This window comes from Mytilus trossulus, chromosome 11 (assembly GCF_036588685.1).
Source record: "Mytilus trossulus isolate FHL-02 chromosome 11, PNRI_Mtr1.1.1.hap1, whole genome shotgun sequence".
Taxonomy (NCBI): domain Eukaryota; kingdom Metazoa; phylum Mollusca; class Bivalvia; order Mytilida; family Mytilidae; genus Mytilus; species Mytilus trossulus.
In genome coordinates, this window is record NC_086383.1 from 49652834 (window position 1) to 49669399 (window position 16566).

General features: G+C 35.6%; 1 protein-coding gene across 1 annotated transcript; it reads right to left on the minus strand.

Moving 5' to 3' along the window:
• Positions 1 to 365: 365 nt before the first annotated feature.
• On the minus strand, positions 366 to 12580 carry LOC134690120 (uncharacterized). The gene is made up of 2 exons (XM_063550093.1): positions 12430 to 12580; positions 366 to 604 (listed from the first exon to the last, which is right to left on the minus strand). The coding sequence occupies exons 1-2, from the start codon at positions 12578 to 12580 to the stop codon at positions 366 to 368; spliced, it is 390 nt and encodes a 129-aa protein (XP_063406163.1).
• Positions 12581 to 16566: the final 3986 nt, after the last annotated feature.

Below are 16566 nucleotides of genomic sequence, written 5' to 3' on the forward strand. Positions count from 1 at the left end.
AGCGTGTGCACTCTTTAATCAATGGTTAAGTATTTGCATTTCAGTCAGTTTATGAGTTAAAGATCAACTACACTTAGTCTAAAGAATGATAGAAAGGTGTACCTAGGCTAATAAAACTTTCTTTAAAGGGAACAAACAACACATGCAATGTACTGATCTTGTTTGTATGGTAGACATGGCAGAGATCCACACTGAGCACTGATTGGGTACAGGGTTCTTCAATCAAAATTGTTCATTCGAGTTCCTTCAAAATATTCTGGATTTTCATCAATGCAAACATATTCTGAAGCATACTAGTATTCCTTATCGTTTCCAGTTGCTATTATTTCCTTGTATTGTAATGTCCAGTTTTTAGGACAGGAACGCTAAGCAGGAATCATCAGTGTTGCAGTTGCAGAACGCACTTTACACACTGCACAAGGAACAGTGTCATCAACGGCAATGTTCTTGTATGTAAACTGGTATTCACTGCCCCATATTTTATCAGCACTGTGGTCAAATACACTTGTAGGGAAGTCTGAAGGCGCTGATTCTGGGTCATGAGGAAGGCACAACATATCAACACCACTACCTATAACACTGTAGCTTTTCCTGCCAGTAATTCCTACCAAGAATAACATTTTAGTTATAAAAATTGATTCAATAACGAAATGACAAATTTTCACTTCATTTTGTTCTCAAACTACTTCATGGGCGTCAAGTTGGTTACCTATTCCCTATTCCCTATTCGTTACCTATTCCCTATTCCCTATTCGTTACCTATTCGTTACCTATTCCCTATTCCCTATTCGTTGCCTATTCGTTACCTATTCGTTACCTATTCCCTATTCGTTGCCTATTCGTTACCTATTCCCTATTCCCTATTCGTTGCCTATTCGTTACCTATTCCCTATTCCCTATTCGTTACCTATTCGTTACTTATTTGATTTTTAATATCCTTCCCCCTTTTTAATTATGGCATGGAAAAGTTTGATATGGCTGCCATGGAAACGGCACAATTGTGAAAAAAATCTGTTTTTGGTTTTTGGTGAACTGTTTGGATATGCTTCAACTCAGAATCATTATATTTTAAAACAATGTAGGTGCCCACTATATACAGGTGTTGGATGACTTTGGCGATCATTGGAACTACTATGTTGCCATGGAAACTACACCAAAATTTTCAAAATTCTCAAAATGCTCAAAACTTCATGAAACTTCACAGTAATGATGAGCAACAATGGTAGATGTGGCATTTGGAGTTGGAATTTCCTAAATAGGTCTTGTTACCATGGAAACAATGCAAAAAGGTCCTAAATTTAAAAAATAAGAATTTTGAGTAAACTGGATGAAACCTTACAGGAATGGTAACTGGCATAGGCAGAGTTGGATTTTGAAGTTAGAATTTTCAAAATGGCCGCCGTAACCATGGAAACAGCAAAAATATGAAACATTTCAAAATGTTCAAACTTAATGAAACTTTGCAAAAATGTTACTAGACATCTGTAAATGCTCTCTTTGACTTTGGAATTGTCAAAATGGCTGCCGCTCACCTGGTAAAAGGGGGAAGGGTGCCATCCGTTATTGCTAGCAATTACAAATCTAGTTGTTAATACTCTTACATATGGTAATAGTTCTAAATTTGTTGAGGTAAAATGATCTTTTTATGACCTATTTATATGTGTTTGTGCTCAACCGATCCTTTTACTTCATGTTCGATACGCATTTGTTCCTTACTTGTTTATTATACGTTCTACCTTTTAACTGCTTTATGTCCGTATGTTTGAAGATGGATCTTGGTTCGACGGGATGAAATCACCGTGTAAGCGCTTGCATAAAAAAGAAGATGTGGTATGATTGCCAATGAGACAACACTCCAAATTAGACCAAAATGACACATAAATTATCAACTATAGTTTACTGTACGGCCTTCAACAATAAGCATAGCCCAAACCGTGTAGTCACCTATAAGAGGCCCAGGCATGACAACCTCACACAATTCAAACAACAAAATTGACCGCCGTATTTCATATACAAAAAAATAAACGGAAATATGTAACACAAAAACAAACAATAACTACTTAATTTCAGGCTCTTGTCTAGGGACAGGCACATACTAACATAATGTGGTGGAGTTAAACATGTAAGCAGGGTGTACATCGTTCCGGAGCATGCTATTACCTTGTTTAATTCGTTCGATCACTCACTAATAATTCGCTTATAATACGAGTATCTTACGTTGCACCTTTTAAAACATCATTTTCAATTGTTTTGTTGTCTCTGGTGGAAGATTTGGGCTCTCAGAGGTGATATAACTCTATATGTGCATTTGTATCCGTTCCAGCGCACGGAAAATACCCTGTTACCTATTCGTTACTTATTCGCTTTTAAAAAGTTTGTTGTACGTTGCACCTTTTAGAAAAGAATTTTCAATTAAGTTCATATCTCTGGTGGTAATAATGTGTTCTTATAGATGAAATACCTCTATTAGCACATATGTACTCGTTCCAGCGCTTGGATAATACCCTGTTACTTATTCGTTCCTTATTTGCTTTTAATGCACGAGGTATACGTTGCACCTTGAAATAAATCGTTTTTTAATTGTGTTCATATCTCTGGTGGTAACAATGTGTTCTTAGAGATGAGATGACCCTATTAGAGCGCATGGACCCGTTCCAGCGCTCGGTTAATACCATGTCACCTATTCGTTACCTATTCGTTACCTATTCACTTATATTACGTTTGTTGTACGTTGCACCTTTAAGAAAAGGATTTTTAATTGTCTCCAAGTCTCTTGTGGTAACAATATGTTCTTAGAGATGAAATTACACTATTAGCGCGCATGTACCCGTTCCAGCGCTCAGTAAATACCCTGTTACCTATTCGTTACCTATTCACTTATAATACGTTTGTTGTACGTTGCACCATTTAGAAAAGGATTTTCAATTGTGTCCGTGTCTCTGGTGGTAACAATGTGTTCTTAGAGATGACATGACTCTATTAGCGCGCATGTACCCGTTCAAGCGCTCGGTTAATACCCTGTTACCTATTCGTTACCTATTCGTTACTTATTCGCTTTTAATACGTTTGTTGTACGTTGTACCTTTTAAAAAAGGATTTTCAATTGTGCCCATGTCTCTGGTGGTAACAATGTGTTCTTAGAGATGAAATTACCCTATTAGAACGCATGTACCCGTTCCAGCGCTTGGTAAATAACCTGATACCTATTCGTTACTTATTCGCTTTTAATGCGCGGGGTATACGGTGCACCTTCAAATACATCTTTTTATAATTGTGTTCATGTCTCCCTAATGGTAACAATGTGTTCTTAGAGATGAAATGACCCTATAAGAGCGCATGAACCCGTTCCAGCGCTTGGTTAATACCTTGTTACCTATTCGTTACCTATTCGTTACCTATTCACTTATAATACGTTTGCTGTCATTGCACCTTTTAGAAAAGGATTTCTAATTGTGTCCGGGTCTCTGGTGGTAACAATGTGTTCCTAGAGATTGAATGACCCTATAAGCGCGCATGTAACTGTTCCAGCGCTCAGTAAATACCCTGTTACCTATTCGTTACCTATTCGTTACCTATTCACTTATAATACGTTTGTTGTACGTTGCACCTTTTAGAAAAGGATTTTCAATTGTGTCCGGGTCTCTGGTGGTAACAATGTGTTCTTAGCGATTGAATGACCCTATTAGCGCGTATGTACCCGTTCAAGCGCTCGGTTAATACCCTGTTACCTATTCGTTACTTATTCGCTTTTAATACGTTTGTTGTACGTTGCATCTTTTGGAAAATAATTTTCAATTTAGTTCATATCTCTGGTGTTAGCAATGTGTTCTAAGAGATGAAATTACCCTATTAGCGCGCATGTTCCCCTTCCAGCGCTTGGATAATACCCTGTTACTTATTCGTTCCTTATTTGCTTTTAATGCACGAGGTATACGTTGCACCTTGAAATGAATCGTTTTTTAATTGTGTTCATGTCTCTGATGGTAACAATGAGTTCTTAGAGATGAAATGACCCTATAAGAGCGCATGAACCCGTTCCAGCGCTCGGTTAATACCCTGTTACCTATTCGTTACCTATTCACTACCTTTTCGTTACCTATTCACTTATAATACGTTTGTTGTACGTTGCACCTTTTAGAAAAGGATTTTTAATTATCTACATGTCTCTTGTGGTAACAATGTGTTCTTAGAGATGAAATTACCCTATTAGCGTGCATGTACCCGTTCCAGCGCTCAGTAAATACCCTGTTACCTATTCGTTACCTATTCGTTACTTATTCGCTTTTAATACGTGTGTTGTACGTTGCACCTTTTAAAAAAGGATTTTCAATTGTGCCCATGTCTCTGGTAGTAACAATGTGTTCTTAGAGATGAAATGACCCTATAAAAGCGCATGAACCCGTTCCAGCGCTCGGTTAATACCCTGTTACCTATTCGTTACCTATTCGTTACCTATTCGTTAACTTTTCACTTATAATACGTTTGTTGTACGTTGCACCTTTTAGAAAAGGATTTTTAATTGTCTACATGTCTCTTGTGGTAACAATATGTTCTTAGAGATGAAATGACCCTATTAGCGCGCATGTACCCGTTCAAGCGCTCGGTTAATACCCTGTTACCTATTCGTTACCTATTCGTTACTTATTCGCTTTTAATACTTTTGTTGTATGTTGCATCTTTTAGAAAATAATTTTCAATTAAGTTCATATCTCTGGTGGAATTAAAGAGTTCTTATAGATGAAATACCCCTATTAGCGCATATGTTCTCGTTCCAGCGCTCGGATAAGACCCTGTTACTTATTCGTTCCTTATTTGCTTTTAATGCACGAGGTATACGTTGAACCTTGACATAAATCGTTTTTTAATTGTGTTCATGTCTCTGGTGGTAACAATGTGTTCTTAGAGATAAAATTACCCTATTAGAGCGCATGTATATAAGTAAATAATTAACGAATAGGTAACGAATAGGTAACAGGGTATTAACCGAGCGTTGGAACGAGTACATGCGCGCTAATAGGGTTATTTCATCTCTAAGAACACATTGTTACCACCAGAGACATGAACACAATTGAAAATCATTTTCTAACAGGTGCAACGTATAAAAAAATGTATTATAAGCGAATAGGCAACGAAAAGGTAACGAATAGGTAACAGGGTTTCGACCGAGCGCTCGAACGGGTACATGCGCGCTAATAGGATCATTTCATCTCTAAAAACACATTGTTACCACAAGAGACGTGGACATAATTGAAAATCCTATTCTAAAAGTTGCAATGTACAACAAACGTATTATACGTTAATAGGTAACGAATATGTAACAAATAGGTAACAGGGTATTAACCGAGCGCTGGAATGGGTACATGCGCTCTAATAGGGGTATTAAATCTATAAGAACACATTATTACCACCAGCGATATGAATTTAATTGAAAATCCTTTTCTAAAAGGTGCAACGTACAACAAACGTACTATAAGTGAATAGGTAACGAATAGGTAACAGGGAATTAACCGAGCGCTAGAACAGGTACATGCGCGCTAATAGGGTTATTTCATCTCTAAGAACACATTGTTACCACCAGAGTTGTGGACACAATTGAAAATCCTTTTCTAAAAGGTACAATGTACAACAAACGTATTATAAGTGAATAGGTAACGAAAAGGTCACAGGATATTAACCGAGCGCTCGAACAGGTACATGCGCGCTAATAGGGTCATTTCATCTCTAAGAACACATTGTTACCACAAGAGACATGTAGACAATTAAAATTCCTGTTCTAAAATGTGCAACGTACAACAAATGTGTTATAAGTGAATAGGTAACGAATAGGTAACAGGGTATTAACCGAGTGCTGGAACGGATACATGGGCTCTAATAGGGTCATTTCATCTCTAGGAACACATTGTTACCACCAGAGACATACACACAATTAGAAAACGATTTATTTCAAGGTGCAACGTATACCTCGTGCACAAAAAGCACATAAGGAACGAATAAGAAACAGGGTATTAACTGAGCGCTGGAACGGATACATACGCGCTAATAGGGGTATTTCATCTCTAAGAACACATTGTTACCACCAGAGACTTGAAAACATTTAAAAAACGATTCATTTCAAGGTGCACAGTATACCCTGCGCATTAAAAGCGAATAAGTAACGAATAGGTAACAGGGTATTTACCGAGCGCTGGAACGGGTAAATGCGTTTTAATAGTGTCATTTCATCTCTAAGAACACATTGTTACCACCAGAGACATGGGCACAATTGAAAATCCTTTTCTAAAAGGTGCAATGTACAACAAACGTATTATACGTTAATAGGTAACGAATATGTAACAAATAGGTAACAGGGTATTAACCGAGCGCTGGAATGGGTACATGCGCTATAATAGGGGTATTAAATCTATAAGAACACATTATTACCACCAGCGATATGAATTTAATTGAAAATCCTTTTCTAAAAGGTGCAACGTACAACAAACGTACTATAAGTGAATAGGTAACGAATAGGTAACAGGGAATTAACCGAGCGCTAGAACAGGTACATGCGCGCTAATAGGGTTATTTCATCTCTAAGAACACATTGTTACCACCAGAGTTGTGGACACAATTGAAAATCCTTTTCTAAAAGGTGCAATGTACAACAAACGTATTATAAGTGAATAGGTAACGAAAAGGTAACGAAAAGGTCACAGGATATTAACCGAGCGCTCGAACAGGTACATGCGCGCTAATAGGGTCATTTCATCTCTAAGAACACATTGTTACCACAAGAGACATGTAGACAATTAAAATTCCTGTTCTAAAATGTGCAACGTACAACAAACGTGTTATAAGTGAATAGGTAACGAATAGGTAACAGGGTATTAACCGAGCGCTGGAACGGATACATGGGCTCTAATAGGGTCATTTCATCTCTAGGAACACATTGTTACCACCAGAGACATACACACAATTAGAAAACGATTTATTTCAAGGTGCAACGTATACCTCGTGCACAAAAAGCACATAAGGAACGAATAAGAAACAGGGTATTAACTGAGCGCTGGAACGGATACATACGCGCTAATAGGGGTATTTCATCTCTAAGAACACATTGTTACCACCAGAGACTTGAAAACAATTAAAAAACGATTCATTTCAAGGTGCACAGTATACCCTGCGCATTAAAAGCGAATAAGTAACGAATAGGTAACAGGGTATTTACCGAGCGCTGGAACGGGTAAATGCGTTTTAATAGTGTCATTTCATCTCTAAGAACACATTGTTACCACCAGAGACATGGGCACAATTGAAAATCCTTTTCTAAAAGGTGCAATGTACAACAAACGTATTGTAAGTGAATAGGTAACGGATAGGTAACGAATAGGTAACAGGGTATTAACCGAACGCTGGAACGGGTACATGCCCGGTAATAGGGTCATTTCATCTCTAAGAACACATTTTTACCACCAGAGACATAGGCACAATTGAAAATCCTTTTTTAAAAGGTGCAACGTACAACAAACGTATTAAAAGCGAATAAGTAATGAATAGGTAACGAATAGGTAACAGGGTATTGACCGAGCGCTGGAACGGGTACATGCGCTTTAATAGAGTCATTTCATCTCTAAGAACACATTGTTACCATCAGAGACATGGGCACAATTGAAAATCTTATCATAAAAGGTGCAATGTACAACAAACGTATTATAAGTGAAAAGGTAACGAATAAGTAACGAATAGGTAACAGGTTATTTACCGAGCGCTGGAACGGATACATGCGCTTTAATAGGGTCATTTCATCTCTTAGAACACATTGTTACCACCAGAGACATGAACACAATTAAAAAACGATTTATTTCAAGGTGCAACGTATACCTCGTGCATAAAAAGCAAATAAGGAACGAATAAGAAACAGGGTATTAACCGAGCGCTGGAATGGGTACATGCGCTCTCATAGGGGTATTACATCTAGAAGAACACATTATTACCACCAGAGATATGAATTTAATTGAAAATCCTTTTCTAAAAGGTGCAACGTACAACAAACGTTCTACAAGCGAATAGGTAACGAATAGGTAACGAATAGGTAACAGGGTATTTACCGAGCGCTGGAACGGGTACATGCGCGCTAATATGATAATGTCATCCCTAAGAACACATTGTTATCACAAAACACATGGAGACAATTAAAAATCCTTTTCTAAAAGGTGCAACGTTCAACAAACGTATTATAAGTGAATAGGTAACAGGGTATTAACCGAGCGTTGAAACGGGTACATGCGCGGTAATAGGGTAATGTCATCTCTAAGAACACATTGTTACCACAAGAGACATAAAGACAATTAAAAATCCTTTTCTAAAAGGTGCAACGTACAACAAACAGATTATAAGTGAATAGGTAACGAATAGGTAACAGGGTATTAACCGAGCGCTGGAACGGGTACATGCGCGCTAATAGGGTTGTTTCATCTCTAAGAACACATTGTTACCACTATCGACATGAACACAATTAAAAAACGATTTATCTTAAGGTGCAGCGTATACCCCTGCGCATTAAAAGCGAATAAGGAACGAATAAGTAACAGGGTATTATCCGAGCGCTAGAACGAGTACATACGCGCTAATACGGGTATTTCATCTATAAGAACACATTATTACCACCAGAGATATGAACTTAATTAAAAATTCTTTTCTTAAAGGTGCAACGTATAACAAACGTATTATAAGTGAAAAGGTAACGAATAGGTAACAGGTTATTTACCGTGCGCTGGAACGGGTACATGCGCGCTAATAGGGTCATTTCATCTCTAAGAACACATTGTAACAGCCAGACTTATGGGCACAATTGAAAATCCTTTTCTAAAAGGTGCAACGTACAACAAACATATTAAAATGAATAGGTAACGAATAGGTAACAGGTTATTAACGGAGCGCTGGAACGGGTACATGCGCGCTTATATTGTCATTTCATCTCTAAGAACACATTGTTACCACAAGAGACACGGACACAATTAAAAAATCCTTTTCTAAAAGGTGCAACGTACAACAAATGTATTATAAGTGAATAGGTAACGAATAGGTAACAGGGTATTAACCGAGCGCTGGGACGGGTACATGCGCGCCAATAGGGTATTTTCATCTCTAAGAACACATATTTACCACCAGAGACACGGACACAATTGAAAATTCTTTTCTAAAAGGTGCAACGTACAACAAACGTATTATAAGTGAATAGGTAACGAATAGGTAACGAATAGGTAACAGGGTATTTACTGAGCGATGGAACGGGTATATACACAGTAATAGGGGTATTTCATCTCTAAGAACACATTATTACCACTAGAGATATGAATTTAATAGAAAATACTTTTTCTCAAAGGTGCAACATACAACAAACGTATCATAAGTGAATAGGTAACGAATAGGTAACGAATAGGTAACAGGGTATTAACCGAGCGCTGGGACGGGTACATGCGTGCTAATAGGGTATTTTCATCTCTAAGAACACATTTTTACCACCAGAGACACGGACACAATTGAAAATTCTTTTCTAAAAGGTGCAACGTACAACAAACGTATTATAAGTGAATAGGTAACGAATAGGTAACGAATAGGTAACAGGGTAATTACTGAGCGCTAGAACGGGTACATACGCGGTAATAGGGGTATTTCATCTAAAAGAACACATTATTACCACTAGAGATATGAATTTAATAGAAAATCCTTTTCTCAAAGGTGCAACGTACAACAAACGTATCATAAGTGAATAGGTAACGAATAGGTAACGAATAGGTAACAGGGTATAAACCGAGCGCTGGAACGGGTACATGCGTGCTAATAGGGTATTTTCATCTCTAAGAACACATTTTTACCACCAGAGACACGGACACATTTGAAAATTCCTTTCTAAAAGGTGCAACGTACAACCAACGTTTTATTTAAGTGAATAAGTAACGAATAGGTAACGAATAGGTAACAGGGTATTAACCGAGCACTGGAACGGGTACATGCGCGCTAATAGGGTATTGTCATCTCTAAGAACACATTTTTACCACCAGAGACACGGAAACAAATGAAAATTTTTGATATTTTTCCTGTTTCCATGGTTACGGCGGCCATTTTGCAAATTCCAACTTCAAAATCCAACTTTACCTATGCCAGTTACCATTCCTGTAAAGTTTCATCCAGTTTGCCGAAAATTCTTATTTTTTAAATTTAGGACCTTTTTGCATTGTTTCCATGGTAACAAGACCTTTTTTGGAAATTCCAACTCGAAATGTCACATCTACCAATGTTGCTCATCATTAATGTGAAGTTTTATGAAGTTTTGAGCATTTGGAGAATTTTGAAAATTTGGTGTAGTTTCCATAGCAACATAGTAGTTCCAATGATCGCCAAAATCATCCAACACCTGTATATAGTGGGCACCTACATTGTTTTAAAATATGATGATTCTGAGTTGAAGCATATCCAAACAGTTCACCAAAAACCAAAAACTGATTTTTTTCAAAATTGTGCCGTTCCCATGGTAACAGCAGCCATATTAAACTATTCCATGCCATAATTAAAAGGGGGAAGGATATCAAAAATCAAATAAGTAACGAATAGGTAACGAATAAGGAATAGGGAATAGGTAACGAATAGGGAATAGGGAATAGGTAACGAATAGGCAACGAATAGGGAATAGGGAATAGGTAACGAATAGGCAACGAATAGGGAATAGGGAATAGGTAACGAATAGGTAACGAATAGGGAATAGGTAACGAATAGGGAATAGGGAATAGGTAACCAACTTGACGCCCATAACAACTTCCAATTCATAGAGATTATTTTTCAATCTAATTAAAATTCACAGGATAGCATTTTTTGCTTTGATTTTTCACCTTATGATTATGACTTTTCTTCTGAACATGACATCAGACACACACTAGTATGATACATATACGTTATATCCTCTATTGTACAAATATAAGAATGACTCAAGACTGCTGCAAACTGCTCTTAGACTTATAAAAAAATCGAGTTTACCCTTCACAATGTATTATGTGATATAGATACAATGGATAAGCGTTGATTCTGTGATCTAGATACAACGGATAAGCGTTGATTCTGTGATATAGATACAATGGATAAGCGTTGATTCTGTGATATAGATACAATGGATAAGCGTTGATTCTGTGATATAGATACAATGGACTAGCGTTGATTCTGTGATATAGATACAATGGATAAGCCTTGATTCTGTGATATAGATACAATGGATAAGCGTTGAGTTTTTTAACAGCATTGTTTTGCACATATTTTCTTGATTTTTTATGGTAAAATGTTGTTAAATATTTAGACTCTTAATGATAAAATCCACTCAGCTTTCGTCGACTTTGGAAGATGCCAAACTAGCGAAAATGTAATATTTGGGGAAGGAAATTTTCTAACTGGAATATTAATTTTCCCCTTTAGGAAGTGCACGTTTTCACTTTTATAAATACATTAATTTCATTTTCATTGTTTTGGAGGACAATTTTGTTTTCCTCTTCTAAGCAGGCGAAACTATTCATATCTCAATCCTCCTGTTTTAATGGTTTATTGCACCGCTCTGTTGCTTTTACATATATATGTCATATTCCTCAGCTCCGTTTTGTATATGGAATAGAAATTGATAATTAAAGAAATAACTACACTCACAAAATGGCCAGAAGAAATAACATTGTTTCATTTACATAGTCTGTCTCATTTGGAAATATTTTTTAAAAGTTGGAACAAACAACTTGGCTACCTTGATCTTACCCGTATACACAATTTCAGTACCATTGACCACTGGGCATGATTTCCTACCCCAAACTGTGTAAACTATGGAACCCACAAATCAAAAGTAGACTTCCGATCAATTGGTATTTTTTGGGAAGCATATTCTAGTGTCTTTAATTTCAAGCGGTTAAAGTCATCTGAAAAGAGTTTTTGTGATTGATTTATCATGTTTATGTCAAAGAAATTAATGATCCTTCGAACCGAACTATGATCTTCTGTGCACGTTTGAAAATTTATTACGAATCCTTACGTATAACCAGCAACAAAATATTTCGATAAAGCTAACTCGGACTGCATACAGAGACATGTCAAGTACTTTTATTATGTCTGGTTGAATTAAAGAATCATATGATATCGAGTACGTCTTAAATTCAAATGTAGATTTTTTCACATGCATGTGTGCCTCTCGTTTAAATGTTGGTGTGGTTTTTTTTAAAATAATTCAGTATTTATACAAAGAATTGCATCGTTTTTCTCAAATATTTCATGCAATTAGTCTTTTCATGTTAAAAGAATGTATAAGCAAGAAAACTAAGTTGTTTGTTAGCTGTAGCATGAATATAATATATTGACTTTTTCCTAGCTGTATCGATAATGCAAATAGTACAAGCATGACTTCCAGAACGAATTTAGAAAACTTACCCATAATCTGTGCATGCTGAAAATTGTTCGCAAGGTTTTGCAATTGACTCTCCATCACTGGTAATTTGTCATTCATTTTCAAATCGATTAAATGACTGACTTCTGCGTTCAGAATCTGAAATTGTTGTTGAAGTAAATCAAGTTGTGCCATTTTGGTTTTCATCATTTGCATTTCTAGCTGAATTGCGTTGTTTTGGGATTGCATTGTATTCTCCAACAGAAGACGTTTGTCACCACAAATACAATCATTAAGAACATCAGTGTCTCCATTTTGTCTTAAATGTTGTCGATCTATTTTATTCCCAAAATTAAATGTTCATATGTGTATTGTGATGAACAATTTCTTAGTCAAGATAAACTTTGTAATAAGGAATATTATCTTTGAAAAGTACGAAAAGGTCAATCTTATCACTGAAGTCAACATAAAACTTTTATAAAATTACATTAATAGACATGCATTCAAACGTTTAATCCCGCTGCAAATGTTTGCACCTGTCCTAAGTCAGGAATCTGATGTACAGTAGTTGTCGTTTGTTTATGTAATATATACGTGTTTCTCGTTTCTCGTTTTGTTTATATAGATTAGACCGTTGGTTTTCCCGTTTGAATGGTTTTACACTAGTAATTTTGGGGCCCTTTATAGCTTGTTGTTCGGTGTGAGCCAAGGCTCCGTGTTGAAGGCCGTTTGGATGGAGAGTTGTCTCATTGGCACTCACACCACATCTTCCTACATCTATGTCGGTGTTAGATCATTTATTATGCAGTCAAATGTATAAGCTTCCGACTACAAAGTCTAATTTGATCGATCTGTACTATTCTTTTAAAAATCTTAATAAGCAATGACAAATTCTATAAAACAAAAACAAGAATGTGTCCATAGTTCATGGATGCCCCACTCGAACTATCATTTGCTAAGTTCAGTGGATTTTGAAATTGGGGTACCAATCAAGTTTCAAGATGATTGGACTTCAACTTCATCAAAAACTTCCATGAAGCACACACCCAAAAACATAATGCTCCTCTTCTATCGTAGGTGGGGCATAAACAAATCTGTTTCATAATCTATCATCATTCAAACACCACCATGTAAGAGTACAAACTTCACCTTTACCCTTCAATACTTTTACTTGACTGTAAATGATGAAAAATAACCTAAACTATGATAATCGAATAAATTGATTGCACAGGTATAAGTTTAGTGGGCTATCACCCTCTATTTGTCATACAATATTTGCGATGGGCATGCCATAGCATTTAAACGCGCTAAAAAGGGACAGCTTGATCTGATTTAAAGTTTTGCTGTTCTCGTCCTAAACATGCATCGAATAGTTGTCTCAAGACGTTTTAAAAACAAGCAACAATCAAACAAAGAATTACACTCCGTTAAGAAATTAAAAAAATAGTAGTCACTAAGATTCAAACAAACATCAGACAAATTGCCTTAGGTGTTGTTTACTTTAATTCATTTAAGGTCTTTTTGTGCTGTTTGAATCCATACAGTTTTTTAATATATCTTTGATACGTGCAGCGTCATGGAAAAACCACAAAACGATGACTTCTGTTATCTATATCTTATAAGAGATAATTCATTTCCAGTTTGATCTTTATTTATTTCTCTGTAGTGATAATTATGTTTTTGTATGTCCCATTCCTTTGATATTCATATAATCATGTGATGTATAGGTCAATAGGACAACAACAGAACGTTAAGATAAACCAAAGACATCTAGCATAATGCACTCGTCAACATTATTCACTATTCCAAACTTCCGATATTTTCAAGTGTAAATGTGTGTTAAAAATTCTGTTAGGTGGCTAGTTACAAGGCAACATGTTTACCTCTATCAAACATGTCATTGTCTTCAAGTGACATTCAAACCACACCCCCACACCCTAATTTTCATCATTTCGTAACACTCTGAAGAACCAATTTGTTGTATCAATTGTTAATAGTTTTCGTCTTAAACATACATGGGAAAGTTTAGACATCGAATAAAGCATACACAGTCATCTGAGTACTAGAATCTATGACAAATGCAAACGAAACGATTTTCATTTTGATATACCCGGTAATCAATTTAGAAGTTATATCAATTAAGTTCACCTGCATATGGGATATACGTTTCCCAACTCATTATATTTTATATTCAAGAGCTTGTAGTCGCTATTAAGACTTTTAAAAACGTCAACAATGGCTATGCAACAAGTTGTTAAACAAGGGCTGTGACCCCGTATGTCAAAGACATCTCGTCATTTTTGTCGAGCCTTCGACTTTAGTCGAAAAAGCGAGACATAGCGATCCTACATTCCGTCGGCGGCGTCGTCGTCGGCGGCGTCATCAAATATTCACTCTGTGGTTAAAGTTTTTGAAATTTTAATAACTTTCTTAAACTATCCTGGAAATGTACAAAACTTGGCCAGAAGCATGTTTATGATCAGGAGATAGTATCCAGAAGTAAATTATGTAAAAATAAAATTCCTTTTTTTTCGTATTTTACTTATAAATGGACTTAGTTTTTTCTGCCAGGAAACATTACATTCACTCTGTGGTTAAAGTTTTTAAAATTTTAATAACTTTCTTAAACTATCCTGGAAATGTACAAATCTTGGCCAGAAGCATGTTTATGATCAGGAGATAGTATCCAGAAGTAAATTTTGTGAAAATAAAATTCCATTTTTCCCGTATTTTACTTATAAATGGACTTAGTTTTTTTCTGCCAGGAAATATTACATTCACTCTGTGGTTAAAGTTTTTAAAATTTTAATAACTTTCTTAAACTATCCTGGAATTGTAAGAAACTTGGCCAGAAACTTGTTTATGATCAGAAGATAGTATCCAGAAGTAAATTTTGTAAAAATAAAATTCAATTTTTCCCGTATTTTACTTATAAATGGACTTAGTTTTTCTTCCAGTTAACATTACATACAGTCTGCAGTTAAAGTATTTTAAACATTTTTAAGATTCTTAAACTAGCCTGGATTTTTACCAAACTTGGACAGAAGCTTCTGACAATCAAAAGATAGTATCGAGAGGAATAATTTTATAAATTTTTTTCATCATTTTTGATGAGTGTGTGATAAACAGCAAAAGTAGGCGAGACACTGGGTTCCGCGGAACCCTTACAAATTTTTCTAAATAGTTATCAAAGGTACCAGGATTATATTTTGATTCGCCAGACGCGCGATTCGTTTACACAAGACTCATTAGTGACCGCCGTTATTTATCATCTTAATAATGTGTTAAACATAATATTCTTTTATTTGTTTTATTTATCTTTGTTTATTATTAACTTTACTGTTAAGTCTATTTTTGGTACCATTCATTTGACGTTGCTTGGTACTTATACAGTCCTGTCATTATGTTAATGTGCTATGGTATTTTGTCATTTTGTCTTTTGTTTTTTGCTTATATGCTATATGCATATTGTTTTTCGTTATTTGCATATTTGTTTGTTTTATAGTGAGTAATATTATAATAATTTGTTGACTGCTGTACTCCTTTATTTGACATTTCTATCTATTATATCTGTTTGTTTTGTTCACATATTGGTGTCCATATAATAGAATGCTAAACATCTCTCATACCAGTTAGAGGTTTAGCTTGCTATACAACCATACATTTATAGTGTTCTATATTCTTTATATTTGTTAAATAACGTATTTATGAAATGGCTCAGTCGGTTATGATAACAAAAAAAAGTCATGTGAAATTTGTAATAAGGATTTAGGAAAATACTGCTGCAAAGTCTGTGACAACTGTAAAATTATGCATCTTAGAATGAAATCATCTTATAATCACAAATTCCGATGCAGCGAGCAGTGTGAAGACCAATGAGGCGCAAAATTTAACTTAAATAATTACAAAGGAAAATTGCAGTACGTGTTAATCAAAGTGGTGTTGGTAAACATTCTCGCAAATTTGAATCTAAACTATCAAAAGCTATTTCTATTCAATTGGATACATTTTCTGTTATAAAAGAGAGGAAGAGACAAAAGTGCAGACCATTTATATGAAATGTCAACGAACATGATAATTGCAATAGAAAGATCGAAGAACTTTCTGAATTAAATGCGAAAGTGAAAAAAGAACTAGATGTTACCTAAAACGCCAGTTGTTTCAAATTAAAAAAAAACTCT